Genomic DNA, 27,964 nt, shown 5'->3' on the forward strand with positions numbered 1-27,964 from the left:
GGAGACGGTTCCTAGAAGCCTCCAGTGCACCCCAAACCACACAGCAGCTTGCCGGGGGGGCTTTTCTCCAGGCCAGCGGCTGCACCCTCGGTGGTAGCACCCAGCGAGTGGGTGCCTTGCCCTCGGAACTGTGGGCACACCCAGCTCGGACCCCGCTTCGCAGGCTGCAGAGCTCTCAGGGGCTGGCCGCGTCCAGGACACAGCACCGTGATGCCCCGAGGTGTCCCGTGCTGCGCCGGTGCCAGCCGAGGCGAGGGTGATGGGGCTCCTACCCCTAAAACCGCATCCACTTGGCCCTGCTGCGGGCAGGAAGGGGTTAACGGGCTAATTTGGGTGAGGGGCCCCCACCCTGCCCCAGCACCCTTGGGTGGGTGCCCTCCCTATGCGCCCACCTCCCCCCCCCCCCCCCACCCCAGAGCCTCCGGTCGCTCGGCGGCTGCCGGGGGCCCCCCTGTGGCCGCAGCCCCCGGAGCCTCCCCAGGGCCCTGAGCAAAGCCCCCGGGGGGAGCGGGGAGGGCAGGGGGCAGCGAGCATCCTGCACCCCCTACAGGGGGCTGCGTCCCCCCGGGGTGCTGGGGCAGAGCCACGCAGCCAAGGGAGCTGGGCTTGGAGAGCTCGGACCTGAAAAGTTCAATTATTCACTTTTTTTTGCCCCCTTTTTTTTTTTCCCAGGTAATTAGTGGTGCCCTGGTGCTGATGCAAGCCCATGCCTTGCTGGGGTGCAGCCGGGCTGGGTGCTGGGTGTCGCTGCCCGTGTATGATGGGATGTGCGGCCATGGGGCAGGAGGCAGGAAAACGCACCAGGTGAGCACGAGGCATGGGAGAAACACGGTGTGGGAATGGGGAACGGGGGGCAAAAGTCTGGGGGCTGCTAAAATACCTGGAAAGCACAAAGGGGGAGTGAATGGGGACAGCCTGAGCTGGTGGCGGATCAGAAATGTGATGCCCTTTTGCAGCGGGGTGCTTTTGGGAAGATAAATCCTTCTCCCCATCTCCACCTCTCATTCACGCTGCTCCCCCTGCCCTGGTCCCTGGTTGTATCACCAAGCCCAGGGCTGCAGGGACACAGGCACAGGTGGTGGCCTCCTGGGCTCCCTTCCAGCGTTTACCCCGAGCAGATGGCTCGGCTGGACCCGGGGTAAGGGCAGGCTGCCCAGCTGTGTACCCTGAAAGAGCTCTGGCCAAGCCCAGGCTGCTCACACGAAGCCCGTGGCGATGTGACCGCTCCCTCCAGCGAGGATGTGCCCAGGGTGTCCCCTGCGGGAGGTGCCTGTGTGCTCTCTGGGTGTCCCCTGCCCATGTGGGCTCCGTACCAAGCCCGTGTCACCCCCGGGGTGCCTTTCCAGCAGGCGCAGGGGATGCCTGGCAGCGGGGTCTATCCACCGGCCATGGGCACCGTGGGACCCCCGGAGCCCCACCGCTGCCTCCTCCCTGCTGTGTTTGCTCAGCTGCAGCTCGGCTCCATTCGCCGTCTTCCCAGGTCAACAAAAGCAGCTGAAACCCAACGCGCTGCTGGGCTCAGAAACAGAGCAGGCTTACCTCCCAGCACAGCTCTCCTCCGGCCTCGGTCCCCTCCACTTCTCTCCTTGCGGACGCACTGAGCCGGTGCCCACCTGGTGGCCCAAACGCTCCCAGGTGTGCCGGCGCGAGAGGGGATGCAGCCACCCCTGCCCCTTTTGGGGTGCCCTACCAGCCCCCCCACACAGCAGGACAGAAATGCTAAAGGCCAAATTCTCAGCTGAGGCAAACCGGTTCAGTGCCTCCGACGTCGGCGGAGTTGCACCCATTTGCACCAGAGGAGGATCTGACTGTGCATGTATCTTATATATATATATATATATATATTTATATACGTGTGTGTGTGGAGATATATTACATAAATATATATGTAGGAAATAATTTAAGAAACATCCGAGACAGCATGCTGTGCTCTTGTGTAGGGCTGGGAAGGCAGCTGCCCGCCTCCCCTGGCACTACCAGCTTTGATTCACAAATGGAAACAGAGTCTTGAATTAAATTAAAAACTGCACGCGCACGCACACGCACACACACACGACACGTTGCAGAGGCTGGAGGACTCAGAGGCGTGATGCTGGCAAGTCCAGGTGTCCCTGAAGAGATCAGATCGACTAAAGGCAAAGGGTGGGGGGGGGGGGGAAATAAATAAATGAAGGGAAACCAGCAGAGGGGGGTCTCACTCGTGCCAGTGCTGGTGCTGTCTCTGGCGCTGGGGACAGCTGGTGGCGGGGTCGGCAGGAGCTGCTCAGCCGCGCACGTCCTGCTGCGAGCTCACTGGGCTCAGCGACGCTTGCCTTGGACCCATTTTCTCCTTCACCACGTGCTTCGCTTTTGTTCCATCCTCGGACATTTTACCACCTTGGTCTTTAAGGACGAAAGGAAAAACCCAGCCCTGAGTAACTCCTGGAGCCAGGTTTGGTCCAGCTCGATCCTTCCCGACAGCCCCAAAGCGGGCTCTGCAGACCTTCCCACGGACTTTCAGAACCGAGTGACCTTAAAAAACAGCCTAAAGCCCCTCGAAAAACCCGCCGCCACGTAAACGACCAGTTTCTTCCCAAACTCCTCCTCGTTCCCCATTCCGCCCTCCCTGAGCATCCCGCGGGACCGACTCCGCCACGCTCCGAGCAACGGCAGCCAGGCGCAGCGGGGGCCGGAAAAGCGACCGAACCGTGTGCGAAGAAACGACCCGAAGGCTCCAGACTGCTGCGTCCCCCCCTCCCATCCCATCCCCTCCTCCATGGGATACGGAAAGCCCCCAGGCTGCAGCAGCGGGGCCGCGGATCAGCTGGGGAGCAGGACGTGCTCCAGAAAGTAGGTGATGGAGTCCCAGTGCTTCCAGAGGAAGAAGAGGAAGAGGACGAGCAGGGCGGTGCTGAGGATGCGCATGCGGGTCTTCATGAGCGGGGTGATGAAGTTGGCGATGGTGGAGACGAAGACGAGCAGCACGGCCATCAGGGCCAGGATGACGTTGATGAACTTGCCCAGCAGCGCCCGGGCGTTGGCGTTCTCCACCCCTTCCAGCTGCACCACCTGCTGCTGCTGCTGCTGCAGCTCCAGCTTGGTCACCCGTGTCAGGCAGGACTCCACCGCTTCCTGCGGGACGCAGCCACGTTAGACCCGACCGGTGGCGACGAGGGATTTGGGGATTTGGGGATTTACCCCCACGCTCTGAGACTGCAAAGTTTTGCTTGCGCAGCTCCGACATGTGCCCAACCTCATCGTGATGGTGGTGGTGGAAAGGGGCTTCCCTCTGCAAGTCCTCGCCCTGTCTGCGCTGGGTCGTTGTGCCACAGAGACCTGTGGTTGTGGTCTCTGCGCCACACGTACCGACTGCAGCAGGGGACGTGACCCAATCCGGGATAGCAGGGGCAATGCCTTGGCTCCCGCGTGGCTCCTAACTGCCCAGCCACCCACCCCGCGCCTCGTGCTGCTGTGAGCACCTCAGGATTTCAGCACAGCAGGGACGTGCTGGGGCACAGACAGGTGTTTTGGGGACATGGCTTAGGTAGCAGCTTCCTGCTGTGATGCTGTCACAGCAAGGACCTCATCTGGAAGGTGCTGACACAGAAAAAGGGCTGCCCCTTGCCTGTGCCCTGTCCCTCCCTGGTGCTGTGGGTGGAGAGCACAGCGTGGTGCTGAGTCCTGGCGCTCCCCTACCTGGATGTCCCGCGCCCTCTCGTAGGACTGGTAGGCCACCTTCTCCTCCATGCTCGCCAGCTCCTGCTTCAGGTTGGTCATTTCGTTCTGGTGCAGCTCGGTGAGGTCGTTCAGCTGCTCCTCCAGGCGCTCGTACCTGGGCATGGGGACAGAGGGGCACTGGGGCGGGCAAGACCCCAAAAAGCCCCCACCCTCCTTCCCCCTAATGCTGGGAAAACCGTCTGGTTTTCCAGGAAGGGGCCTCGTGGTCCCCAAAGAGCCACCCCGGGTGATGCACATCGCCAGCCCGGCCCCCCTGGTCCTACCTGTACCGCTCCTCCTGCAAGCACTGCGTCATGTAGGTGTAATCCCGCTGCAGCTGCGCCTTGAGGTCCTCCATGGAGTCCTCCAGGTGCGACTGGCTGTCCTTGATCTCCCGGAGCTCCTCCAGGATGGTGTCGAAGTTGTTGTGGTGGCTGTCCAGCGTGTTGGACTTGGGGCTCCCCAAACCCCCGGGCCCTGCCCCGGAGTTGCTGCCGCCGGCCGAGCCCGAGGTGGCGCTGGAGCACTCGTCGTCGCTGCCGTACTTGGGGCTGGACACCAGCGTGGCGCTGCCGCTCAGCGCCCGCGACGCCTCCTCAGGGTGCCCGTCGTCCAGCGTGTCCTTCAGGTGGGCGATGTTGTCGGCGCTGCCGAATTTGTTCCGGATCAGGCTGGCGAACTCCCGGGGCTTGGAGACCACGGCGGTGTGGGTGGCCTGGGACAGCCCCGAGAGGCCTCCCTTGACGCCCTCCACCACGCCGCCGCCGAAGCCGCTGATGCTGGAGCGGACGTTGGCGCCCACGTCCTTGAGGCCTTGGTGCATGTCCCGGAAAACATCCTTGGGCTGCCGGGACGGGCCGTTCTGCTCGATCTCCTTCAGCTTCTTGTGGTAGTGCTCGAGCTTCTTGTGCAGCTGCGCGATCGTCTGCGCCGACTTCTGGTTCTTCTTCTCGAAAACCTGCTTGATGCGGGAGGCCTGCTGCTTGTCCGCGTTGTTGGCCAGCTTCAGGTACTCGGCCACGTTGTCGTCCCGCGCCTCCTGCTCGATCTTGATCTGCTCGGTGATCTTGAGGATCTTCTGGTGCAGGTGCTCGATGGCAGCTTTCGTCCGGTGGGGGTCGGGGGTGCCGTCGGGGACATCCAGGCAGATGGGGCCGTCGGCATCGCCGTGGCCGGCGGCGGCGGGCAGGCTGAGCGCGGTCACGTCCCCCTTGTCCAGCTGCGAGCAGAGACACGAGGGCAGAGCTCAGCGGGGGCCAAGCCCGAGCAGCCCTGGGGAGGGGGAGCCCCCAGCGCCAGGGGGGTGCAGGGGGGAAACGGGAGCGGCGCGGTGGGGAGGAAAGAGCAGGAGAATGGTTAACAGGGAATAGGTTTGGAGAAACTGGATTTTTTTTTTTTCTGGCTGCTCAAGCATTTTCCAGCCGTGCCGCTACTGCAGGCATCCCAGGAATAAGCCAGCTGGAGGCTGCAGCACCAAATTAATTATACTTAAAGGCTGGTTTGGGCTTTCAGCAAGGAAAATGCACCGCTGGGAGCTCAGCTCTGACTTTCTGTCCTCGCTCAAAGCAGAGACACCAGCAGCTGCCTCTGGGCTGCCTGCAGCGCCGGGCACCAGCACCATGGGAGGGGCTGAAATGGAAACCCATCGTCCGATCTGCCATCAGAACGGCGGTGAGCAGGGACTGAGCAACCTGCAGGTAATTCAGTCGCGCCCTCAGTCCTTGGCTCTTTGCCTAGACACAGAGCGGAGTCTTGCAGGAAAGGAGAAGCTTTGCCCTAGCCCCGGTTTGGAAGTGACCCCGAACCCTCGGCAGCAGCAGGCGGGATGCTCAGAGCCACCGAGCTGCTTTCTTTCCCTGCGGTTTCTCACCTGGCATCGCTGGACCCCTCCGCAAGCACATGCTGCCACCTATCAGTGCATTTAGAGACGGAAAACTTTAACTGGGAGAGAAGTCCACCTGCCCGAGGCCACTCTTCAAATCCCAAATCCTCCAAGCCAACCTCCAGCCCCGCGCTCTCCAGCCCTCGCCGCCCGAAAATCGCAAATCTTCCCCGTCGCTGGGTTTTACATGCGGATTCCTATGCAAATCTCCGTGGTTGTATAAATGGCTCCTGGCTTCTAATTAAGAGCTGCTTGAAAGTTAAATACTGTTGGCAGCCCTGAATAATTTCTCATTTCCATCACACTTTCCCCGAATGACCCTTTAATAGGGATAATGCTGCGAGATCATTACTTAGGGGTGTGTTATGACCAGGAAATGCCTTGTGCAGGAGGGAGGAATGTTCTCAAGGCGCTGCGTATCAACGGTCCCATCTGTGGCGAGTCCCAGGCAGGGCTCGGAGAAGCACTAAAAATGCTTCCCTCCCGTTGCTGCTGCGTTCCCTCCTCCCTCGCTGCTCAGCGGGTCTGTGAGGCAGCTCTGCCTGCCTTCGTGGCTCTGGGGTGTTTGTAGGGTGGAAATAAGGCAGGGCTTGTGCTCACTGGGGACCGCCGGGACATTGGTGCTTCACGCAGGGGACTTCTTGTGATGGTTCGAGACTCGCAGCTGGGCAGGGAGGGAGCTCAGGCACCCCCCAGCCCCTCTGCAAGGCTCCTCTTGTCTCTCCATTACTGCCCCGTAACCTGTGGCGGGGCTGGAGGATGTGAGCAAAGGGGAAGAACAAGCAGCCCCCAGCCTGCACAGAGCAACGGGGATAGAGCTGCAAGTGGCTTCATCCCTGATGGACCAGCATTTTTCAAAAAAAAACTCAAACCACCCACCCACCAAAGCCGCAGGCTTTCCAGACTGCTCCAGGCTGTCCTCAGTCACCCTGCTCCAACCCACAGCCCACAGAAGGGTTTCGCTTTTGTTTCTTATCGAAGGGCAGAACTTGGAAGCAGCAGGAAATTGCTTTTTTCCCAGATGCACAAAGAACAAAACCACCTTCTCTGGCCCTGGAGAAGCTGAAACAGGAAACCCAAAGTGGGCCAACGAAGCGAAGAAGACTTCATCTCTACGAAACGCGGGGTTATCGCGGCGGAGCCTCCCGTTCCACTTATTCTGAAGCTGAATTTGTTACTTCCATGCATTTACGTGGCCGAGGCACGTCAGGTACAACCCCGCAGCACGAGCCGTGCTGGGGACCAGGTGCTGGAAGGAGCCGGGCGAGCAGAGCTTTCGGGAGATACCCGCGGGGATCCGAGCTGTGCATCAAAGCAGCGGTGACGGCAGGGAGGTGAAGGAGCCCTCGTTTGTGGGGAGCTCCTGGGGGATGCAAGGACCTTCAGAGCACTGCTGCCAGGCTCCCGGGGTTTCCTGCAAATCGCTTAATTAGGAAAATTGCTTAAAAGGCATGGCCAGAGAGAGGTGGGGAGACCTAGATGTTTCCCAGGGGCTTCAGAGAAACCGGGAAAGGTTTGGGAAGCACTGAGCCCCGTCTTCACAACTGCCCCAGCTGGGCCTGACCTCGTGCAGCGCTGAGCTCCTGCAAATCCAATCTTTGGGATTTATTTGTGGGAGTTTATTTGGGAGCACGGGGGGAAGGGAGGGCAGGATGGCAGCGAGCGGCACGGCCCCGATGCTGCTCATCTGTGCCGACGTGGCCGGGGTGAAATCCCTTCCCCACGCACCACAGAAAGCTCTGCCCTGTGTGAGGGCAAATCATCCGATAACCCCGGCAGGTTATTGCTTTGAAAGCAACAAAAACAACAACAAAAAAGCCAATACAGACCTCTGCAGTATTAACAGGCAGTGCCTGCTAAACCCCAGCAAGCCTAAATGACTGTGCAGCAGATTTACCAGGGGGATTAGCAAAAGCCACACTTTCCCTACATGCAGAAAACATTCTGGTAGGCACGCTGAAATGAAACCGCCATTCAGCTCCCCCCGCTTGTTCTCCAAGCACGCTCGGAGGGGAGAGCAGGGGCTGATGTGGGATGCAGGAGGAATGCAGGACGCGGGAAGAAAAATGATTCTTATCACCAGAGTTCAGCCCAGGAGAGCTGAGATATGCAAAAGGCTCAAGCTAATAAGCTGAGCAAACAGGACTTGGAGGGCCACAGGCGGGCACAATTATGCAATGCTGCTTTATTTGCTGCTGCAGGTTTGGTGGAAGAGAGCCCAGGTGGCAGGTGAGGAGCTCGGGGCCAGGAGCTGCCCCGTGGGCTGGGGGGGGCCGGGCTGCAGCCGCGTCCCCACCGCAGGGCTTTGGGTCAGCCGGCACGCCCACGGGCTGGAAGGGATCGAAACCCGTTGTGAGAAATTGCACAACTATTCCAAAGTTGAGCACAGAACTCCCGAGACGCTTACTCAAGCTCCCAGCTATTCTGCTTTCCGTACGCTGCAGCCCCGCTACGAAGCGCCGGGGATGAGCTAACGCCACGTGGACGTGGGGAGGTCAGCCTTGGGGCACTCAGCAATGTGCCTGCCCCCGCGGCCCCTCTTCCTCGGGGCGCTCGAAGCACTTTACAAGCACAATTCGGTGTCCTCCCCGGGAGCTAGGCGCTGCACTCAGCCCAGCGCTGCACAGGGATGCTCGGGACGTCCCCAGCCTGCCCCATCCCCGTGTGCATCCCCAGCCCTGTGCCTCCCGGAGCGGAGCCGCTATTCCCACCACGCTACCCACCCCAGGAGCTGAAAATAGAAGCAGGAGCCCTGACTCACACTTCCCACTCTCCTTTCAAGCCCGCAGCACAGACCGAAGCGGGCAGCCCCGTACCTCCTGCACCCTGCCCTGCCCTGCCTGGTGGCCAGCACCAACCCCGGTCGGACAAAGGGGAGGGCAGCAGCTGCCCCCGCTCATTCCCCAGCCTGAAAATATTTTTTTTCTTACGGGTAAGCAGCACGTTAAGGGTTTCGGCTGACAGCAGAGCTCCCCGCCCTGCCCTCGCTGCTCCGGCACAGATCGCGCCTTGGGCTCCAGTCACCGAGGACACGTCTCCGGGTCCTGCGGGCAGCACCAGCAAAGAGCTACCGAGAGCACCTGCATTTCTCTCTGCCCCCCTCCCCGCGATGCTATTCCAACCCCGAGGACCGCGGGACCTACCTCCATCGCGGGCAGGGTCGGGTCCCCCAGGACTACTCGGCGCGGGCTCTCCAGCCACGTCCCCGCCGTGGCGCAGCACCCGGCCGCGATGCGCGGGCTGCCATGGCAGGGAGCCTGGCCGGGAGCAGCAGCAGCCACGGGGTTTAGGGGCAGCAGCGGGGACGAGGGGGCTGCAGCCCCCGTCGGAGCCTCCAGCCCGATTTCAGGGCTGCAGCCCCCCCGGCAGAGCCGGCCCCGCGGCCCCGCGAGCTTTCCAAGCGCGCGGGCAGCGAGCGCAGCATCGGGGCTGAGCTGACTGTGTGCCGCGGGCTTGCCGACTCAGTAAATCCGCCCGAGCTGTTTACAGCTCTCGCCGACTGTAGCTCTCAGGGCTGTAACGCAAGAAACACCCCTCATCCCCCCCCCCAGCGGGAGCTTCACACCGCCTCCAGCCCCGACACGCTGCCTGTGCCCTGCCACGGGGCGCTGTGCCGCTCTGCCACGATCTGCGCCGTCACAGCCCGGGACACGAAGGCTGGGAAGAGCCCGGCTGAGGCGCACACAAAGCCAAATTCCGGGTGGGAGCCACGCGTGGAAAAAATACGGCAGCGAAGACAGGGAGCAGCCGCCGGCCGCATCCTGCAGCCCAGCACCGGCTCCGATCGAGGCCAAGCTGGTTTGATCCTCACCTCTCCGGGGTGAGCCCCGCTGCGGGGGGGTCCCCAGGGGGAACGGGGGCAGCGAAACCTCCGCGCTCTCTGCCTGCGTGTTTAACGCCCACGGCTGCCTGCGAGCGCGGAGTTTGCTCTCCGCTCCCTTCCCGCTCTCCCGGGGGGCTCCGTCCCCAGCTGAGCGTGGGCACCCACCGCGCTCGGGGCTTGCTCTGCGTGGCAATGCAGGCTCGGGGCTGGGGGCTTACGCTGGCAAATGTTTTGGAATGAAACCCACCACGTTTTGGAATCGCTGTGAACTTCCAGAGCCCCAGTTTTAGCACAGGAGGAAAAAAAAAAAAAAACAGCACTGCACATGGGGGACCTCAGCCCCGCGCAGTCACTCCGGGGTTGTGGTGCTGGGGGCCCTGCATCTGGGCCTCCCCATTCTGGAGGTTTTTGCAGGAGCGAAGCAATGTCGCTGCCTGCCCACGCCAGCACGTGCTGGGGGTGCAGTGAAACAGGCGCCGTGCAGACACGGCACAACCACAGCCCCCAGCACAACGCCACCTCGCACCGTCCTAAAAGCCAGACAGCAGCCTGAGAGGGTTCCTGTAGCCCTACCCCAAAAAACCACGGCCACCAAATGAGTTTGGGAGACAGAAGCCAGGAACCAGCTGCTTGTGGCAGCCTGCTCGGAGCGACGGGGAAGCTTGCACCGACTGTGGGAGCCGCTGCCACGGGAGGAGGCAACGCCGAGAGCAGCCATTCCGCCCACTCGCCAGCTCCAGGTACCTGATACTCGGCTTTCTCTTAGCCGTGATTCCCCCACGTGCAATTAAGGCGGTATTAAATGGCACATCTGAGAGGCAAGCAGGGCTGTGGCAGGCTCTGGTACTGCAGCAGCCGGTGGCAGCCTTCAGCCACCCGTCAGTCACCACTTTATGCCGGGGCCAGCGGAGCTTGTGATGGCCAAAGCCAAAGTCCTGGGCGAGGAAGGAGACCTGGAGCCTGTTCTCAGCTCCCAGGACCGAATACGAGCGGTTGAGCGAAGCAGAATTCGAGCCCAGAGCCTTACCCTGTGCCAGACCAAAGCCCCGAGCGCACCGCGGTGATGCTGGGGCTGTCTGAAACCTCAAACCACCTGCGAGCACAACCGGAGCATCTGCACGGCCGCAGCGCTAAGCGACAAGGATTCAGCTGCGGTTCTCTGGCCAGGCTCTTTTTCAAAAAAGGCATAAAGACAACAAGAGCTCGGGAAGTATTTTGAGCCACACATTTAATTGTACGGGCCAGAGCGATGAGCTGATCGTGACCCAGATCCATGTTTAATGGGGAAGGCCGTGCTGTTCCCGCAGCTGAGGCGAGCAGACAGCCCGCAGCACGGCTCAGCCTCGCCTCCCGTCATCTCTCGGGCTGTCCCCGCGTCTGTCCCTGCCCTGGAAGCGCACGCTGCCACCTCCGAGGTGCTCTGGGTGCAGACGTGGGCTCTGGCAGGCCTGGGACGAGGGCGGCTGCGGGCTGCCAGTGCTCCCAGGCTGCAGGACCGCGTGTGGCGGCAGATAAGGGAGCAGCACGACAGGAGGAAACGGGCACAGGGGCAGGGACACGTTTCCTGGAGCCACCCTCAGCCTCCAGCCGGCACAGCCGGACCCGGCGCATCCTCCTGCACCGGCGCCGCGCCTGTGCCCACAGCTCTCCATGCTGTGAGGCTGCCAAAGCACAGTTCGACACCCCACTAAAACCCTTGGTCCCTCCGAGCGAGGGTCCCGCTGTGACACCGACACGGTGCATGGCACCCAGGAACAGCCCCAGCAGGGCTGGCAGGCGATTTTGGGAGCCGGTGCTCGACGGTGAGGAACAGACGGGCTGAATCCAGCCCCCAGCAGCGCAGCTCGCCCGCACTGTCTGCCCAAACAGGTCGGAGCTGCTGGCCCGAGGTTGGGAAGTGGCCCTGGAGGGGACCGCTCGGTCCCCACACCCCAGCCCCGGGACACGCGGCCCCACGCCAGCCTCAGCGCCTGGGGACACGGGGACCCTGCAGGCCACAAAACCCCTACGGGTGCTTCCCACACCCCGCACCGGCAGCAGCCCCCGTATTTCTCAGGTCTGTCCCCTTGGATTTTGTAGGCAAAACCTTCCTCCCTGCGTCTTGCTGAGTCGGCACGAGCAAGCTGCGTGCCTGCCAGCGCCGTGCCCGAGGGGCAGCAGGCTCCGATGCAGCCCTACAAAGGGCACGGACCCCTCTGAGAAGCGCCGATTCCCCCCTAAATTAAACCCACCGGGAACAGAAACCAGCCGTGCCTACCATAGGGTGCTGAGCCCTTCTTCTGAGGAAGAATGTGCCCTCGCCAGGGCGCGTCCTGCAGCCCGGCCAAGCCCCGGGCAGCGGGTGCCTGCGGACGTGACACATCTCCTATTAGCGGGGGACGGTCATCTTCGGCTCTAACACCTCCTAACGCTGCTTCTCGTTTTAGCACGGCAGCCAGAGGTCACTTCCCATTACTCTCCCGCGGCCTCAGCAGGGCAGGAAAAATCCCCGGGCGCACGAGGAACTCTGGAAACCCCCTCGCTGCTCTGTGCTATTACTTTACCTTTCCCTGGGTTAAAGCGCTCGGCAGCCCCCAAGCACGGAGCAGCCGCGCTGCGGTCGGGGAGGAGGGGGCTCCTCGGGGCTGTGCCCCCCTGCTTCAGAGGAACCCACCCGTGTGCAGCTCCTCAGCGCACGGGGAAGGCCAGCAACTAATGGAAGCAGTGGCAATGCCGCCTGTTAGTGCCCCGCAAAGCGAGGGAGGGCTGCAGCGCCTCCGTCCCCAAGGCACAGCTCCCACCCGCACAGGTGAGAAGCCCACGGCACCCTCCAGCCCCGGGACGGCTCGGGCAGCCTGGCTGTCACCCACGAGGGTCTCGGCACAGCCGTGGCCCCAGCAGCCCGGCACAGCCCCGGCTCCCTCCGTGCCAGAAGGAAAAGGGGGGGGATTTGCAAGGAAATTACCCGAGACGCCGGCGGCGGACTCCCCTTCATCCTTAGCACCGGTTCTGCTTAGGAGATTTGAGTCCGCTGCTTAGAAAGTGGGAGCTATGTTTTTCAGGCCTGCCTGTAAGAGGCAAATTTAGAAATAAATCAATCCCAGCTCCCGTGCGAAGGAAATCCCTGGATCGCCACAAAATCGCAGCGCGTTCGGTGCGTGCTGGGGCTGAGCGGTGCAGGATCCAGCCCCGACTGCCTACGACACCCCTGTCCTAGCACCTAAACCCAGAGGCAGGTCACCCAGCAGTGCAGCACCAACACACGGCGAATTTGGGGCTCGGGCTCTGCCTTCGCTGGCTGTGCCGTGCCCCTGCCAGTGCCTGTAACCAGCTGGCCCAGCCGGGCTTAGCAGGAGCGCGCGGAGCCTGAGCTTAGCAGAGAAGCGTGGACAAAAGAAAAGGAGAAGGAGCAGCCAAGCTGTGCTGCCGGGTGTCCACGACGGGGCTGGGAAAGCTGCAGGCAGATTATCGGGAGCTGGGATGCTGATGGAGGCGAAGACCTGCAAACCGAACCGTTCCTAACCCTCGCTTCCCCCGATGTATTTGGAGTCCAAAGCGGGAGGGAGACCTGCTCCAAAGGAGACCTGAAACCTCGCGACCAGCGGCTGCACCGACCCCAGGAGCCAGCCAGCCCCGCGCGCATCCTGACCCAGCACCCAGGCACCACCCCGCTCCTCGCCCCGTGCCCCTGCGCACCCCGAGGTCCTCGCCTCGCCAGCGCCCGGAGGCTGGAAGGAGAGCAGGGGGGGTACTTACAAAGACACCCAGCAGGGAATTTAAGAGCAATATCCTCTTCCCAGGGCAGGAGTCGGGAGGGTGCGGTTCGGGCATGAGGGTGCCCTGGTCACTCCTGCAAAGCGCCGGGGCGGTGCCGCGCGGGGCGGCCGGCTCCTCTCCCTCTGCCATGGCTGTGGTTAAGGAGCGGAAAGGGGCAGGGGAAGGCGCACCGTGCGTTTGCAGAGGAGGCTCCGCGAGGCTGAGAAGCAGCCAAGAACAAGCAGCGCAGGCTGGCGAGCGGGGAGGGAGCCCGGGGGAGAGGCAACAGGCTGGGAGCCGCAGGGGCCGGTCCCAGCGCCGAGAACAAACGGCACCGCCGTGGTGCCACACCGGGCTGCCCTCGGCACCCAGGGGACACCAGCTGAGCACGAGGTGGGCTCGCAGGTCACCACGAGGGGCTCCTCTGCGGGGACCATCCCTCACAACTAAGGCCCTGCCTGCACTGGGAGAATCTGGGGGAAAATTCTGGCTGTTCTTTTACCGGAGGGAGGAACCCCAGGAGCTCTAGGGGTGGTGCTGCCACTTCTCCTGTTGGGTCCCGCGGTATGAGAGGTGCCAGCAGCAGCCCCAGCCCGTGCTGCAGCTGGATGTCGGTGCTCCTAACAGCTGAGCCGGTGCTGGTGCTGCTGTGGGGGATCTGCAGCTGCTTATATGGGAAGGGTTCGCGGGTGGAGGTAGGGAGAGGTGGACGCAGCAGGGCGAGGAGTCCCGAGGCAGGACCCTGCTTTGCTCATCCTGACTCAGCCTCCAGGAGCCCAATTCTGCTCCCGGCCCCACCACAGCCCCCAGCTGCCGCCTGTGTGGGGCTGGGGGATGGACACAAACCCTCGCCCACCACCCACAGCCTGCCCCATCCGCCCCATCAGGTCACCCCTCCCCACCCCAGCCCACGGCCGGACCCGCGCCTCCCGGGGCAGGCGGCAGCGTGCGTTTGGCATCCCCTGCTTGTCGGCGAGCAGGAGCTGGGGGTGGGCTGGAAACAACAGCCATATGTCAGAGAAGGCTGAGGAACACGATGTCTTTTGCTAGGGGGTGAATCAGTACGAGAGCCTGATATTCTTCTTCTCCTGAATTAATTAAGCAGCAATCCCGGGTGTCTTTGTCTTCGCAGCTATTATCTGCTCTTCCCCAACCGCTCCTCAAAGCGCCATCCCGATGGAGGGAGGCGACGAGTCCCCACCACCGCCACCACGCAGGGGCCGTCGTTCCCCTGGGACACGCGGGGACAGGGACATGGGGACCGACCTGCATGCCAGCACTTGCCCATGTCCAGCTCCGCAGTGCCCGACGGGGGCTTGGTTTGCCGAGGAGCTCAGCAGCTCCTCCCGAGACCCACGGCACTCGTGGGGCTGCACGGAGGCAGCGGGGCATCGCCGCTCCCACTTTTCCCGCTGCAGTCACCGCTGGCCTCCTTCAGCTCCTTCCTCTGGGATTTTAGCACCACCAGAACCTGCCCGGGGTCTGGGTGGGAAGGGAGGACGCGCTGTGCCTTTGTCAGCAAATCCTCCTAAAGAGATGCAAGGAACTTCACCAAGAGCACGGAAGCGTTGGCCCCGTTCCCAGCTGGGGAAACTGAGGCAGGGAACGAGGAGAAACCCTACCCAAAGCTCCCAGCACCATCCCCCTGCCTGAGCCACACCACCCGTGCCACCCCCGCGTCCTCCTCCACAGCAGGGACAAAGGATACTCCAGAAGCGCCGTGGAGCAAACCCGGCTTCCTACCAGCAAGCTCCTGGCACCACGGCATCTCCTGCCGGAGCCGGGCTCGGGCTGCTCAGCGCCCCGAGGCGCCGTGCCTGGGCTGCGCAGGGTCCCCGCCGTCCCTCCGCCCGTCCCAGTTGTCGACTGAGACAAGTTCTGGGTAACCGGAGCCGTGGGAGGCGAGCGAGCCGTCCGTCCCCTCCCCGCCCTGAAACCCAAGGCGCTGGGATGCCAGCGGAGCCGAGCCGGGGCAGCTGGACGCCAGGCAGCGAAGGGGAGCCGAACTTTGCCTGAGTGCCCCGAGCAGCGGGGCGAAGGCTGAGCCGTGCCGCAGCACCCGGCTGCTGCTCGCCTGCTGGGGCTGCCCGGAGCCCCCCCAAATCCCCCTCCGTGTCCCCAGGCCAGCGGCACCCCCCGGGGTGGGTGCTCAGGGGACGCCGGTGGCTCCCCGCTGAGCACAGCCGGCCTCACCCTGATACGGCCACGCACACGGTGGGCACCTAAATATAGCGGGGTGAATCCTGCCCTGTGACCGCAGGGCTGGTGCCTCTGAGGACACCCGGGATCGGGCTACAAGCACCGACCCCCCCACGCCAAAGCAGCCACCCCGAGCCCAGGCTGCGAGCCTATAAATTCGCGAGGCTCCATCCGCGGGCCTGAAGCTGGGACGCGCACGAGCCCCCCCGCTGCCCCCGTCCCCCCGCTGTCCCACGGGGGAAGCACCCGCGCCGGGAGGGCCACGGGAGGGGCGGCAGCGGTGGCAGCTGCTGCTGTCACTTCCCAGGGGACGGCGAGGGCAGCGGGCAGGGAGCCCGGCGGCGGGCAGGCGGCCTCGCAGCACCCTCGCAGCGCCGGCTGCGGGGTGCAGCACGGGTCCGGCCGGCGAAGGCGAGCGGTGCTGAGCACTGCCGCTCGTGACACTTGCGAGCGGATAAGTGGGAGAAGTCAGCAGGCTGTGCGAGGCACGGACGGACAGACGGACGGACGGACAGACGGACACGCGCCACCCGCAACCACGCACGCCGGTGCGGTAACGCTGCCCTCTAACGGCAGGATCCAGCCCCCGGCTCCCCCCCCCCCCCGCCCCCAGCCCCGCCGCCCCTGGGTTTTGGGGGGGCTCACCTGGCCGTGCCCCATCCCGCAGGCCCCGCAGGCTTCCGCGCAGCTCCCCGGCAGCAGCATGCCCACAGCCCCTCCGCGGGGACGGGGACGAGGGTCCCCGCGGGGTGCTCGGTCCCCGCCACCACCGGCTCTCGGCTGACCCCGCTGCCAGGGGGGCTCGGAGCCCAAGGGGGGGACCCCGCAGCCGCTGCTGCCGGCTCGGTGGCCGGCCCCGGCGGTAATCGCCTCCTGTCCGCCTGCCCCGCGCTGATGGGTCACCAGGAGGAGATTAGCGAGATCAGGGGGGAGCTCTCCAGCACGCTCCCATTGCCGTGCGTGCCCCGCTCTGCCCCGCTCCTGCCACCATCCCACGTGCCCCCAGGTCCGCAAGTCAGCAGGTCCTTGCGTGAAACACAAGCACACACGAAGCACATCCCGGCAGAGGCACAAAGGTGCGCCCCGAAAACGCCACCTGGCTTTGGGCAGCAGGCAAGCGAGCCTGGGGGAGCAGAGGAGCTGGAAACCCAGCGGTGCTCCCCGCCGCCTCTACCTGCACCCCGGGAAGGGGCTCCCCCAGGACACCCGAGGGGCTCCTTGGGGAGCAAAATCTGGTTTAGGGCAATTTTTAGAGGTCAGGCAGATGGACTAGGTGACATATGAAGGTCTCTTCTGAGTGAACTGTTCTATTTTATCCTATCCTATCCTATCCTATCCTATCCTATCCTATCCTATCCTATCCTATCCTATCCTATCCTATTGCATCCCATCCCATCCCATCCCACCCTCTCCTCTCCTCTCCTCTCCTCTCCTCTCCTCTCCTCTCCTCTCCTCTCCTCTCCTCTCCTCTCCTCTCCTCTCCTCTCCTCTCCTCTCCTCTCCTCTCCTCTCCTCTCCTCTCCTCTCCTCTCCTCTCCTCTCCTCTCCTCTCCTCTCCTCTCCTCCCCTCCCCTCCCCTCCCCTCCTCTATTCCAAATCCCTGGGCACGCAGGGCACGGCTGCAATTCTCAAAGCAGCGCCAACCCACAGAACCGCAGGTCCCACGCTGTGTGCCATTGCCCGCAGGAGGCAGGGGACAGCTCTGCCACCTCCCTCTGATCCCACCCTCACCTCTGCTGCTTTTTGTGCCCAGCGGGGGAGGCCGGGGGCAGCCACAAAGACGTGTGCTGCAGGTGGGGGCACCCCCACAAAGCAGAGCCGTGTCCCCAGCCGCGTCCCCTGCCAGGCTGCGGCGTGCGGTGACGGTGCCAGCCCTTCTCTGGGGGGCCCGAGCGCGGCCCCATGCGGCTCCGGTTACCGCTCGGGCAGCTGTGCCGGGGCACGGGACGGCTCAGGCAAGTGGCTGCGGCGTGGGGGCACACGGGACAGCTCTCCAGTTACACCGAGCCCCAGCCAGAACCAGCACCCGGTGCTGGGCGCCCAGACTGCCGCAGTCCTGTCCCCGTGCCTCCGGCCGCCCATCCCGGCCTCTCCCCGCCACGGCTTCCCCCGGGCAAAGCCTCGTCCCCCAGTGGCCGCCTCCGGTGGGGAGGACACGGGGTGGCCCAGAGCTGGTGGGGACCATGGGGTCTCAGTGAGGAACCAGCTCAAAAAGGTGGGGAGGGCAAACCGGCAGGAGCCTAGAGGAAAAAATAAAACAAAAGGGCAAGAGCCGCTCAAAAACTGAGGCTGAGCAATTCCACGAGGGATTAATCCAGCGCGCGCGCTCGGGCTGTTACGCAACGAGTGGAAAATTCAGCATGAAGTTTCTGGGGAAAATGGTTTTTCTGCAAGGGCCCTCGTTCCCCTTGGGGCTCCGGCTTCCAGTCCGAGGGTGAAATGGGGAGACTGAAGACGTGGTGCCCTTGGTGCGTCCCGCCAGGCTGCCAGTTCGCCCCTCCAGGTGTCTGTGGGCACGCAGGGGCTGGTTTGCTTGTTCAGCTCTCTGCAGGACACTGCGCGGAGCCTTGCACCCGGGGAGCGGAGCGGGCTGGGCTTTCCAGAGCCGAGGCTTCCTCCCAAGCCCCGGGAAGAAGGTTTTCCTCCCGCCCGCAGAGATTGATTTTCAATAGCGTGCAAGTGCCAAACGCTTTAATCATCCTGCGAGGCTCCTGCCTGCCCCGGGACCTCGGTGGCTGCTGGATTCGCAGCCGAAGGAAGGGGCAGCATTTTGGCCAAGGCCAGGTGAGGCCGATGGGCTCTGCAGGGTGGTGCCAAGCACCCGCCCCCCTGGCACCCTCTCTGCCCGTGGTACCCACGGAGGGATGGAGGAGGCAGACGGAGGAGGCAGCGGTGCCCAGCCCAGGCAGGCTGGTGCTGCAGCCCCGGGGCACGGCGGCACCGGCAGCCCCTGCAGAAGACGAGGCGGCTGCGGGCAGGCGGCCGGCCTTCCTTTGGGCCACGGAAAAATAATATGGCATGAGAATATCACATAGCTCTTGTTTCTCTAAATAGCTCTTTTTCCACTGCTCCACAAAGGCGCCAGTATTGCCTCTCTTCTTACTACTCTTTGTGCCATATGCAGTTAATTATTCATCCCTTTATTGCGCTCTTTGTGCTGCTCCGTGAGCAGTCCCGGACCCGCTCTGCTCCCCCCTCGCTGCGGGTGCTGGTCTCGGTGCGAGCTCCTTCGGCTCGAAATTTTGTCCGCAACCACAGGGGAACCTGCAGGGCTGGGCTCCTTGCAGGGCAGAAGCCAGGGGCCAGCTGGAAGAAATTTGGGCTTCGGATGCTGAGGTTGGGCACCTGAACCTGGCCCTGTGCGGGCGCAGCTTGGAGGAGAGGGAGCGGGGAGGAAAGGGGCTGCCGGGGCAGGGGCAGGCGGTCCCGGTCTGTAAATGAGGAGGAGGAGGACCTAAATAGCTGGTTCCTGCCAAGCTGCAGCCGCAGTGACGTGCCTCTCCTCTGGGGCCAGATTCCCACGTCCCGGAGGCGCCCCCAGTCCCCACGCAGCCATCGCAGGGACCGGCGCTGGCACCTGCCACGAGCCGCCAGCGCCGGCTGCAGCCTGAGGCGGCGGAGCAGGAAAAGCCGAGCAAAAAGAGAAAGAAAAAGTATCTCGTTAGCCTCTTTCCATTACCTCACAGGGCAACGGGAGTGTCCGGGTCAGATTTCCCTCTCGGGCACTGAGCGCCAAGGGGAGAGGAGCAGCTTCGGGGGGCGCAGGGGAAGCATCGCCCCGAGCCCTGCCCCTTGGGACCTGACACCCCCTCCGCTAGCGCACCCCAAAGCTCTGCCCAGCCGCCTTCATCCTATTACAGAGCTATTCCTGGACATGCAAAGCATCTTAGCCATGTGCTGCCGCCTCCCTCCTGCGACCTGCCGCCGCTGCCCTTCCTCTTTTGGTGCCGCTGAGCCCCCCAAAACTCAGCAGCTCGCCCAACAACGCAGGCAGGGGCTGCCTGAGCCCACCTGGCCACCTCCCTGCCCCAATCCACAGCTTTGCCAATCCGCTGCTGGGACTTAAATTATAAAAAGTGGGATGTTTCCAGCCCCCGGGGCTGCAGACGGCTGACACCCGCAAGCTCCAGACACTAAGAAAAGAAGCCGACACGGAGAATCCTTGCAATCCTTTATTTCCGAGTGCTGGGCTAAGGATTCTGTGGCCAGAGCACTGCCAAATCCAGCGCATTTCGGCAGGGCCGAGAAGCAGCAGGGGACGCCACGGGGGCAGCCCAGCCCCTGGCAGCAGCCCCCTGCCCTCCCGGCACCGCTGCGCGTGCCGTTCGCCTCCCGCCACCCGCGCCTTGTCCTCAGCGTGCCGTGCGGCCGTGCTAATCTCAGCTGTTTCATAATTAACAGGGCTAAACGCGAGATGGAAACACCAGCCTCTCCGTTAGCTATGCACAGCGCGGTTTAAAAATCACAGCGGGGGGGGGGGGAACCAATCGCAGGCTCGGCCCAGCACAGAGCAATTCTCTGCTGGGCCAGGGCTGGGCACGAGCAGCCCCACCAGGCAATTTTGTCCACAAAGATCGCTCTTCCTTTCACTCTGCCTTCACCCATCCCTGCACCTTTAAAATAACCGGCTCTGAACGCAGCCTCGCTTATCCCCATCCCTTCTCGGCGAATACCCAAGCTGGTGTCCTTGATGTCTGTCCAAACCTGGACTCGTTCTGGCTGTGGCCTGAGGCTCTCTGGGTGTCCCGCTGTAACGGTTAGCAGCAGGGACTGGGTGCTGGGACTGCTTCCCAGCATGAATTTCATTCTCAAAATCCATCTGCAGGCTGGGACACGGGGCTGAGCACCAGCGCCCCTCAGCAGTTTCTGCACAGTAACCCCTCTCTGGGTTATCAGCAGATCCAACAGCTGTTTGACAGTTAACAGGACAGCAGTTACCTCCTCAAAGAAACAGATAATCAGCTCAGATGGGAAATATTTGTCCACAGCATAGTGAAAAATCAGTGTTTTCAGTCCCTGCACCCTTCCTGCCCCAGCTCTTCCAGGAGAAAACCTGAGCCCAGCTGCGCGCACGGAGGAACGGGAGCAGTGGTGCAGGTGGCTTCAGTCCTGTGCTAAAGACCTCAGGTGGGATTCCTAACAGGATCCCTCTCTCACCAGCCCTCCTCCATCCCTCAAATCTCGCTCTGGGACTGGGCATCAGCACGGCCCTGCCTTCCCCACCCCTGGGAGAGGCACAAACCCCGGCAGCCTCCACCCCCGGCTCCTCCACCCCGGGGAGGAGAGGAGCTGTCCTCCACAAGCCCCCCGCGCCCCGAGGGAACGTCTGCCCCCCCCCCGTGGCAGCCCTACCTTATCGGCCAGGCTCTCGGTGTCCTCGGTGAGCAGGTAGACGGCGCCGCTCTCCGCCAGGAGGATGGCAGTGTCGGTGGTGGAAGAGGACCTGGGCCGGCCCTGGTGCTGATGCAGGATGGCGGTGAGGCTGCTGTCCTGGGGGGCTTTTCGGACGAGGTGGGGGCTGCCCTTTTGGGGCTCCAACGAGCCGCTTTTGGCCCGCCGGCTGCCGCTGTGCAGGCTGGTGCCGCGCTTGATGGAGGGGCGCGAGCGGATCTGCTGCAGCACCCGGTTGAAGGCGGTGGGGCGCGCCGGGAGGTCGTGCAGGGAGACGGCGTAGGAGACGCGGTGCATCTCGGGGGAGCGCTCCTTCTCGTCGGGGGAGTCGTGGTCCGACAGCCCGTAGTGCGGCGGCAGCGAGTCCTGCGAGTTCTGGTGCTCCCGCTCGCGCGACCGCCGCCGGCTGTGGAAGAGGTGCTTCAAGCCGTGGCCGAACATGGAGCCTTCGGAGAGCTGCTGGATTTTCTGCGGGGGAAGAGAGGAAACGATGCCCCGTTACTTTTCCGACAGGCTGGCATCACCTCGCTCCCAGGGCTGTTAGATGTTGCAGCAGTTGGATGTCACAGGTGCCCTGGCAAGTGACGAATGTCCCCCAGGGACGTCCCTGGCACGGCTCGCACCACAGCTGTGTGCCGCGGCCCACCGCGCAGCTCTGATGGACGGTGCCTGTGCCAGCACCGCACCGAAATGGGATGCTTAGGGGCTAAAGAGCTTCTGGAGGGTGCTGGGGACCCTCGCACCAGCCCAAAGGGACCCGCTCGGGGAGGCAGCCCTGCTGTGGCACAGCTGCTCCTACCCGTGGCTGTCAAACGTCAGCGCCCAGCTGGCGGCACGGAGGGCTGAGGACATGCGAGGTGGCTCGGGATGGCTCAGGGCTACGGCTCCAGCAGCATCACCCACACCAGGGGAAGGTCTCTGACGGGTGCTGGCAGCCCCAAGAGCTGCAGGAAGCCCCGTACAAAGCCACACGTCCCTCTGAGACACCTCAGCCCGAGGGGCAGCAGGGGCAGAGCAGCGTCTTCTTCAGCAAGAAAACCCACGGTCACCCCCTGCCTCGGAGCCTCGGCCGCCAACGCGCTGCCAAGAGCCAGCTCCTCTCCAAAATGGGATTTTCCACAGCCCCCCAGCCCAGCACGGACCAGGCTGGCCCCGTGTAACGGTGACACCGCAGCTCACGGCCAGGGCAGCCTCACCCCCCCAGGAACCAGCAGACAACGCGGCACGAGCCTGCTCCGCTGCTCTCGGCACCGTCTCTGTTTCGGAGCTACGCAAAGCACCCGAGCCTTGAGGCCGGCGATCGTGACCCTGCTGCGGTCCGGGAACATTTCACCCCTGATTCAGTGCGGCTGGGACCTCTCCCTGGGGATGCCGATTCTGGTAATCGCAGCGCCGTCATTTACTCGTGCCTGAAAACAAGCGAGCAGCAGGCTCCGAGCAGGGAGCTAATAACAGCCCCAGCAGGCACGTGGCAAAATCCTGCTCTCTCAAGGAGGGGTCAGGTCTGGGACCGGCTCCGGGAGCTGCGGGTGGCCACGGGACTTCGCGTCTGTACGGAAAGGACCCCACCTCCTAAAACCCCAGGCACGAAAACCCCAATGTCCCAGCCCATAAGGGCCTAATTCGCATCACACCCGCAATGTTCCCGAGGAATCGGGGTGTTAGGGACAGCAAGGAGATCCCGTGTCGCTAAACGCTGCAGGGAAAGCCCTTAATCCTTCCGTTATCCGCCCGTAATGAAAACCTATATCCTTGCGGTCTTTCCCCAGAAGTATAGAATAAATCCACGGTGCTGAATTGCTACTCGGGGAAATTGTGATTTAAATTTTCTTCTATTTATAGAGTCTCTATGGAAACAGAGAGAGCATTAGGCAGGTAGTAACGCCAAACGCCCAGATTCCCACCACCGAGGGTACGGCGCAGCCCCGGGCGTGCAGTTAGCCCCTGGGAGGGTGCGGGTGGGAAGCAATGGCACTGCCCTGCCTCGGGGAAAAGGGGGAGGAAACCAAAGCGAAGCCTGCCATGAAGGCACTTCTACAGCACCGGCACGGCAGGGGGAAGGCGGCTGCTCTCGGAGCCCGGCAGCTCCATCCGACAGAAATTCACCTGTTTGGAAAAACCAACACCTCTCCTTGGGCCCCCTCCAGCTTCTCCCGAAAGAACCCTTCAGGGGCTCCGCCAGGACTGGGGAGATCTGCGGGGAGGGAAGGGAAGGGAAGGGAAGGGAAGGGAAGGGAAGGGAAGGGAAGGGAAGGGAAGGGAAGGGAAGGGAAGGGAAGGGAAGGGAAGGGGCAACAAGGAGAGGCAGAATCGTGCGATGGTTGTTGCAGAAAATTTCCCGCTGTAAAAACTCCGCTTTCTGACGTTACTTCGGGGTCTGACTGCGCTCCCAAAGCAGAGGCATTTTTCTGGCACGCAGCCCCCGGTGGCTCGGAACAGAGTGTCTGCACGGGCTATTTTGGAGCAGCCGTTGCTTAATAACTGATGCAATGGACACGGAGGTTAATCTGGCTGCGTGGACAGCTGTACGGCGCTAGGGTTATTACCGAAATACATCTTTTTGGGGTCTTTTATTAACGCAGGCAGGGGCTCCTGCTGATGCCAGGGCCTGGTTTCCACGGACTTCAAGGAGCCGCTCCCGGCTGGCGTCCCTCCGTGAGCGGATCCGACCTCGGTTCGAGCTGCACAAAATCCCCCGTTCCCAGCCCACCGCTCTGCCTGGCCCCACGGGGACACTGGGGCTGGAAAGGACCCCAGAGCCCGCCTTGATCCCGAACCCCCGGATCTTGCAGGAAGGCACGGATCCCGATGACCGTCCCAGGATGCTGCTCCCCTGCACCGCGCTGGGGGACCGCTGGGTTTTGCCCTTGATGCCCCCCCCTGTGCCGAAACCTCCCGGTTCCTCACTAAATGTTTTTTTCAGCTCTCTGCTGGGCCCTGCCCCAGTACCCAAACCTCCTTTCTTGGGTTTCAGATGCGCAGGGACGGGATCTTGTTGCCATAACCTCCCAGCACAGCCCCATGCTGCGCAGTCCTGCTCAACTCTTCTTATTATTAATAATTATTTATAGCCCTTGCCCGCCCAGGGGCTCCAGCCAAGACTCGGCAGCCCGCTGGAAGCACTGCAAAGAGACTGGAAAACCACCCCAAAGCACCCCAAAGCATCCATCCCGTCCAACACCCAGCGTTTTAGGGCACGGGGGGAGCCGTTCCTACCAGCACCCCGCAGCCAGGCTGGGGACCAGGGCAGGGTCCCCCCCCGTGGGGCAGCACCGGGAGCTTTCACTCCTCCGCCGCGCCTGGAACAAGCCCTGGGAACGCGCTGGGGTCCCAGGAACATCTCCTGCCCGGGACGATGCTCTCCTCGGGGGCTGGGGGCTCAACGTGAAGCCCCCGGGTGGAACGGGGGGGACCCGCTGGGGTCCCTGCCGGCACCCCGAGGGCTTTGGGGGAGATGGTGACGGATGAAGCTGCTCCGGTGACCACGCTGCTGCTGCTGCTCGAGCTGCTTGACAGCAGCTCTGCTCCGCCAGCCCCAGGGGACCCAGCTCACCTTGGCAGTGTCCTTTTCAGACCAAAATACGCTTGGAAAATTGTTCGTGCGAGGGATTAAATATAAATGTACCTCGGCGTTCAGAATAGGGACCGGCGACCTTTATGGAGCGGCGTCGTCCTCTACATCCTGCCCCGGGAAGGGGCAAAAAAAATGAACCCAGCCCGTGGGACGGGGCTGCCACGAGGGAATGGGGGGGTTCACGTTTCCCCCCGACCCCCCAGCCACCCCCCACCCAGCCCCGCTGCTCGGGCAGGGCACCCACAGCACCGGCTGCACGCCCCACGGTGGGACCTCCCCGTGTCCTTCATGCCCCGTGCCCCAGGAGAGGCTCCAGGAAGCCCCTGGGAAGCTGATTTTCCATTTTCGTGGGTTTGGATCAGGCCCGGGGAAGGGGAAGGGCTCAGGACGGCGCCCTGGAGTCGCTGCTGCTCTTTTGGGTTCTGGGTTCGAAGGAGGGAGTGGCCAGAGCCGTGAAGATCGAGACGGTGAAACTAGAGAAAGGATGTCAGGCTTCAACTTTCAGCCCTCTGTCAGAGCAGCCCCTTTGGGAAAACAGAAGGAAACCCAGGGAAAGCACTCGGATGAGAGATGCTCAGGGGAAGTGGGAGTGGGGCCGAGCAGGGAACGGCTCCAGGGAGGCACCGCGGGACCCCGGCAGCCTCCAGCCGGAGAGGCCCGGCTGTTTCCCTCTGCAGTGTTTTGTATGGATCCAGTCACTCTGCTGCAGAGCACAGAAATCGCTGCCACCCAACATATTTTTAAGCAGAACTATGTGTCATGCATCTGCTTTTGCCAGAAGTGTTTTTTTTTTGTTGTTTTTTTTTTCCCCTAATGGAGCCTTCGCTCTCAGCAAAGGAGCTGGATGTGGGGCTGGGGAAAGCGAAGCGGCCGTGGGTTTGCTGGGGTTTGGGGACGGAGACAACACAAAGCAGCCTTCTGTTTCCAGGTCACCAGCTCAAAAGCGTCTTAAGCGTTAAAAAAAAAACACACAACAGTTGACATCTGACGCTCGCCGGCCGCCCGCTGGGAGCTGAGCTTGCGGGTCTCGGTGCGGGGCACGAGGCCAGCCCGCGGGGGCCGGGCACCCCCCGGCACGGTGGACGCGGCACGGGGAGAGCAGCTCCAGCGGGGTTTGGGGCAGGAAATCCTTCCGATTACGGTTTGCATCCTAAAGCTGCCACCGATTGCAGCGACAGGAGGCGAAGCGGCCGAATTCGTGGTGGCGGTGGCGGGGCGAGGAACGAGCAGCGGGCTCCCCCGCGGAGGCTGCGGGCAGCACCGGGCCGCAATTCATCCTGCGCTGTGCCTGGCGAAGCAACTTGGAGGATTCAGGCAATTAATTGCTGAGCTGCAGACGCGTTAAAGGCGAGCATCAAGAGGCAAACCCGCATCAGGGCACCGTCCCCGCATCAATAAAATCAATGGCACTTTGGCTGCCGGTGTCGCCGCGAGCTGGACCAGGCCGAGCTCCAGCCGGGGCTGGACGCGCCATCCGAGGGACGCGGGTGGCTTCCCGGTGACAACCCCGCTGCCACCTCCTCTTCACAGCAGGGCCACGCCGGGCAGCTTGGAGCTCCTTCGGCCCCTTGCCCCCCCCCCCCCCCCCCCCCTTTTTGGTTCAGCACAGGTGAAAACGGACGCAGGCGGTGGGACGGAGGCCGGGGACCACGCGGATGGGAGGCAGCCCTTGGCCAAGCCCAGGTGGCACCTGAGCCCCCTCGAGGTAAGGGAATCCCACCCCAAAAAGCCCCGGGTGACCCCAGGCACCCCTGGACGTGTCGTCCCCTGGCGCAGGGCTGTCCCCTCCAGCTGTTAGGGCAGCGGCTGCGCCCCACGCCAGCAAAGCCAAGGCCGCCTCGCAGGAAAGGCACCACCCGGGCGAGGAAAAGGCACGGCGCGTCGGAGCGGGAGGCAGCCCGCACCCACGGGGCTTGTCGTGCTTACAGCAGCCGGGCTGAGCACGGGGACGGGGGTTTTGTTTCAAGGCTGCCGCTCAGGAGGGGATGCAGCCCGGCAGTCCTGGCTCTGCTCCCCAGCTCCCCACGGGACCTCAACCTAACGCCTGGCCGAGGCAGGAGTGTCCCACCACCACGGTCCCCTTCCTGGGTGCCAGGCTCCCTCTGGGTGGCCAGGGCCGTTTCCCACTTTTGTCCCGGTCTTTCTGAAACCCCAGCCTGAAAGTGCCACCGAGCCACCGCCGCCCCGCGAGCACGCTCCGCTCGCAGCCGCCCCACGCTGCAGCGCCTGCAACCCGCCGAGGTCCGAGCAGGGAATTCAGCTCTGCGGGAAAACCCACCCCACGCCGCAGGGACCTTTTGCGAAGGGCCGGGGACCCGAGCTGCTCCCTTCCCAACCCCCCGAGAAATTTCTGCCCAAACTTCAGCCGGGACCGGCTGCCCGTACCCCTGCCGGCGGTGCCTCCCGCAGCGCCGTCCTTGTTTTCCTCATTAACCGGACCCAGCCCGGAGGCATGCAGGGAGCAGCCCCGGGGCCGCAGCCCTAATCCCGTGCCCTCCCGCACAGTAACCCCGGGGGTTATTTATTAGCGTCTGCTCAGCCCCCCTGCACGGGGACGGCGCTGTGACCCTCCCCTGGATCCCAGGGAAGCCCGCTGGGGTGATGCAGCCCCCCCAGGAACACCCCACAGCGCGACCCCCCTGCCCGCAGCCCCCTTGCCCAGGGCTGGTGGTGACACCGGGGTCCCCCCAGCTCCCCCACCCTGCCCTATTGTTATCGCTGCTCTTGGGGGTCGGGTGGCAGCGGGGTGATGGCCTCGGTGGTGCTGAGCCCTGTGTGCGTGCTAACGGGCCGTGAGGCATCCCCAACTTGGGGGGTGACCACTGCTGGGGGGCACCCGCGCCCTGGGGCATGTCCATCCCCGGCAGCACCCCGCTGCGGGAGCGTCCCTGTCCTGGAAGCGTCCCAACTGGGACCTGCTGGGACCGGGAGCATCCCAGAGCATCGTCACTGCAGGAACGTCCCCGCCCTGTGATCGTTGTGGGACCGTCCTCATCCCAGGAGCATCCCATCCCAGGAGCATCCCCCAACCGAAGAAATCCCCAAAGAGCATCCCAAGAGCAGCCCCAAACCAAGAGCACCCCCAAACCACGAGTGTCCCCGTCCCAAGAGCATCCCCATCACGGGACCACCCCCACCCCAGGAGCCTCCTCATCCCGGCAGCCTCCTCACCCCGACAGCACCTCCACCCCACGGGCGTCCCCCGCGCGGGATCCGCCCCCCCCCCCCGGTGGGAGCACCGCACGCCCCAAGGTGACACCAGCGGCGCCGCGGGGGTGCTGGGACCCCTCCGCCCCCCCCCCTGCCACCACAACCCCAGCGGCCGCCCGCCGCCCCGGTAACCGCGAGGGGACCCCCGGAACCACCCAGGGGCCCTCACCCCCCGGGGCCCCCCGGCCCCCCCGGGGCCCCCCCCGGCGCCTCACCTTGAGGTCGGGGGGCTTGGCTCTGGGCGCAGGCCCGCTGCCCGCCTCGGGGGCCGCCGCCTCCCCTCCCTTGGCCTCCATAGCGGCGGCACCGAGCGGCTCCCCGGCGTCTCCGGGCTCCTCCTCGGGCTCCCGCAGCTCGTCCGACCGGCACCGCTTCATGCCGCCGCTCCGCGCCCCCGACCGCCGCGACCGGCGGCGCCTACGGCCGCAGCACCGGCGGCGGCGGCGGCGGGGGG

The 27,964-nt window shown here is 63.7% G+C and overlaps 1 protein-coding gene across 5 annotated transcripts; it reads right to left on the reverse strand.

Annotated features, from left to right (window-relative positions):
- Window positions 1-1,847: 1,847 nt before the first annotated feature.
- TMCC2 (transmembrane and coiled-coil domain family 2) lies at window positions 1,848-27,900 on the reverse strand. Of its 5 annotated transcripts, none has more exons than XM_035561451.2 (5): window positions 27,726-27,900; window positions 20,688-21,194; window positions 3,981-4,915; window positions 3,676-3,811; window positions 1,924-3,111 (listed from the first exon to the last, which is right to left on the reverse strand). In XM_035561451.2, the coding sequence occupies exons 1-5, from the start codon at window positions 27,885-27,887 to the stop codon at window positions 2,800-2,802; spliced, it is 2,052 nt and encodes a 683-aa protein (XP_035417344.1). In that variant the 5' UTR covers window positions 27,888-27,900; the 3' UTR covers window positions 1,924-2,799. The 5 variants fall into 5 exon arrangements, with proteins under 5 accessions (XP_050571261.1, XP_035417344.1, XP_050571262.1 ...); XM_050715305.1 differs by lacking the exons at window positions 20,688-21,194; window positions 27,726-27,900 and adding exons at window positions 5,567-5,605; window positions 13,137-13,236; XM_050715304.1 differs by lacking the exons at window positions 20,688-21,194; window positions 27,726-27,900 and adding an exon at window positions 13,137-13,595 and having other exon boundaries at window positions 1,848-3,111.
- Window positions 27,901-27,964: the final 64 nt, after the last annotated feature.

Source organism: Cygnus atratus, chromosome 24 (genome assembly GCF_013377495.2).
Source record: "Cygnus atratus isolate AKBS03 ecotype Queensland, Australia chromosome 24, CAtr_DNAZoo_HiC_assembly, whole genome shotgun sequence".
NCBI lineage: Eukaryota > Metazoa > Chordata > Aves > Anseriformes > Anatidae > Cygnus > Cygnus atratus.